This window comes from Micropterus dolomieu, linkage group LG12 (genome assembly GCF_021292245.1).
Source record: "Micropterus dolomieu isolate WLL.071019.BEF.003 ecotype Adirondacks linkage group LG12, ASM2129224v1, whole genome shotgun sequence".
Lineage (NCBI taxonomy): Eukaryota > Metazoa > Chordata > Actinopteri > Centrarchiformes > Centrarchidae > Micropterus > Micropterus dolomieu.
The window spans coordinates 31,404,543-31,406,708 of NC_060161.1; the positions used below are offsets into that span (position 1 = coordinate 31,404,543).

A 2,166-nucleotide genomic window follows, 5' to 3' on the forward strand; every position below is an offset into this window, starting at 1 on the left:
AAGCTTAAAGTTATCTTTTCTTCTCTGTTGTGAGAGATGTTTATTGGATTTACACAAGGATTTCCTTTTCCATAACAGAACAATATTCCATCTTCACCAACAGTCACTTAACATGCATTCAGCCACAGCCTCCGTCGCGTGGCGTGGCGGTCAAAAACTAGTTTGCCCTTTTCCCTCTAGCAACACCTGTCCTTGATTACAGCTAGCCTAAGTAGATAAGCCCCAATCACTATGCCATAACCCTAGTGCCACCTAATGGCCAAACCTGGACATAAACATTGAAATGGCTCCTACAAAAACCTTTGCTGTTAAAATGCTATGTATGTATGGCATAGTGCTGTGTTGTGTGCACAGAACAATCCCATCACGTGGTCCATTAGTAGTTGACCATATTACATGAACTTCCTCAGTAGTTAGAGTTTGATGAAGTGTCATGGAATTGTAGGTTTTTCAAATTTCCATTGTCCTGCGTATTTTAAGATCTTAAAATGAAATGGGTCGAGCGGTGAGACTGAATGAACTTTCAGTCTCAAATATTCTTTCTTTCTGAATGTCAGTATACATACTTTCACATGTTGGTTTTTGTAGTGTCGCCTTAACTGCTGTGTCGTTGGTACTTTCAGATGATAAGCGCTGGGATGACACCTGGTGTAACGTTCGCCTCCCATCAGTTTGTGCCAAAAAGCCCTGATAATTCCCAGGTGAAGAACCTCCCAGAAGCCCAAACATGGGTGGATGTGTGTTTGTGTGTATGTGGGATGCATCTGTCTTTGTGCCATCAGTCTCAAATCTCCATATATCTCTGTCTAAATCACATTTCTATATATCGCTGTGACGCAACTTAAGGAAAGAAACAACAAGTGACAGAAACAGTTGCTGGATCGTTTCTGAGGCCATGTGGCTTTAATAACAGCAGATTGAATCTGTTGTTTAGTACAACATTATTCTGCACAGTGAACTGTTCTTTCTTGTCTTTGAAAAAATAAAAGTCTCAAGCACTGAAATAAGATGTGTCATATCTCCTGTTTTTATTTCCCACGTCTCGATCATATGCGGGCATATTTGAATGGTTTTCTGGTTTCTTTAAAAAAAAAACTTTGTTTACTGCAATCTGCTGTTTTGTCCACATCAGGTGTTGCAGCTCGGCTCACATTTATAACAGCTGAATCATCTCACTGCATATACAAGTGAAACTAAGAGTGTGGGAATGTGAAAACTTATTTAGTGACTGTGAGTTAAGACACTGAGGTTGGCAAAATACACAGAATTGATACAAGCCGACTCTATCATTAGCAAACAGTCAGGTGGCAGCTTCTCCTTTTTAGCAGGTTAAAATGTCTAATGTGTTACTTACTGCCTGCTGAGTCATCAGTGATTATAAATAACCTGAAGAATGTTTAAATTCATCAATGTTTTGTTAGATTTGGCAGAAGTAGCATTTCCTTAGTAAAAGATTAGTCTGAAATCTCTCAACTTTTCTGATGTTTCCTCATAATTTAGGAAAGAATTACAACAGTTTGAGACCAGGATCAATTGTTAGTCTTGAAAAAACTCTCAAGGGGTTTATTCTGATATAATCCATTTGCAATAGTGTTTTAAGAGACCGTACATTTTCATTCAAAATGTGATCTCCTCAAAAATACAATGTTTTAAAACATTAAAACAATTCTCAGCTTTGAGAAATAATTTGTTTCTGATTTGGTTTCCCCACAAACAAAAACATTCAATTACCTGTTTAAAGAGTTTAAAGTTTAAACACAAACAATATGAGTGCATTTGCTTCCTTATATTTTACTTATCTGTTGAGAACATATTTTAACAACAGTCTGAAAGTGAAATACGAAACGTCCCCCCCCCTCACCGTATCAGGCCTCTGAAACGTGAACACGCCTTTTATTCCAGGTAACCGAAAGAAGCCCCCCCCCCCGTTTTCGGACTTTGACCGTAGAGCGCCTACAAGAGACTTTCAGAAACAGGTATGCAGACGTTTAAAAGATGTTGTATAGCCTACTGTATATCACATGTAAAATATTGTTTTTTGACTAGGAAAAAGGCTCAACCACGATGGGGTCTCTGTGCCACAAATGTTTTTCCTCCTTTGAAATGGCGTAACTTACCGCTGTTCTTTCAAAATTAGGAAAGTAGGAAAGAAAATATTTAACCAGC

The 2,166-nt window shown here is 38.2% G+C and overlaps 1 protein-coding gene across 1 annotated transcript in view; it reads left to right on the forward strand.

Moving 5' to 3' along the window:
* Window positions 1-830, forward strand: part of LOC123980382 (ladderlectin-like) — a 2,859-nt gene extending 2,029 nt beyond the window's left edge. The window contains exon 7 of the mRNA XM_046064743.1: window positions 624-830. Within this exon, the coding sequence (XP_045920699.1) occupies window positions 624-691 (68 nt within the window). The 3' untranslated portion in view covers window positions 692-830. The remainder of the gene's footprint in view (window positions 1-623) is intronic.
* The last annotated feature ends 1,336 nt before the right edge of the window (window positions 831-2,166 follow it).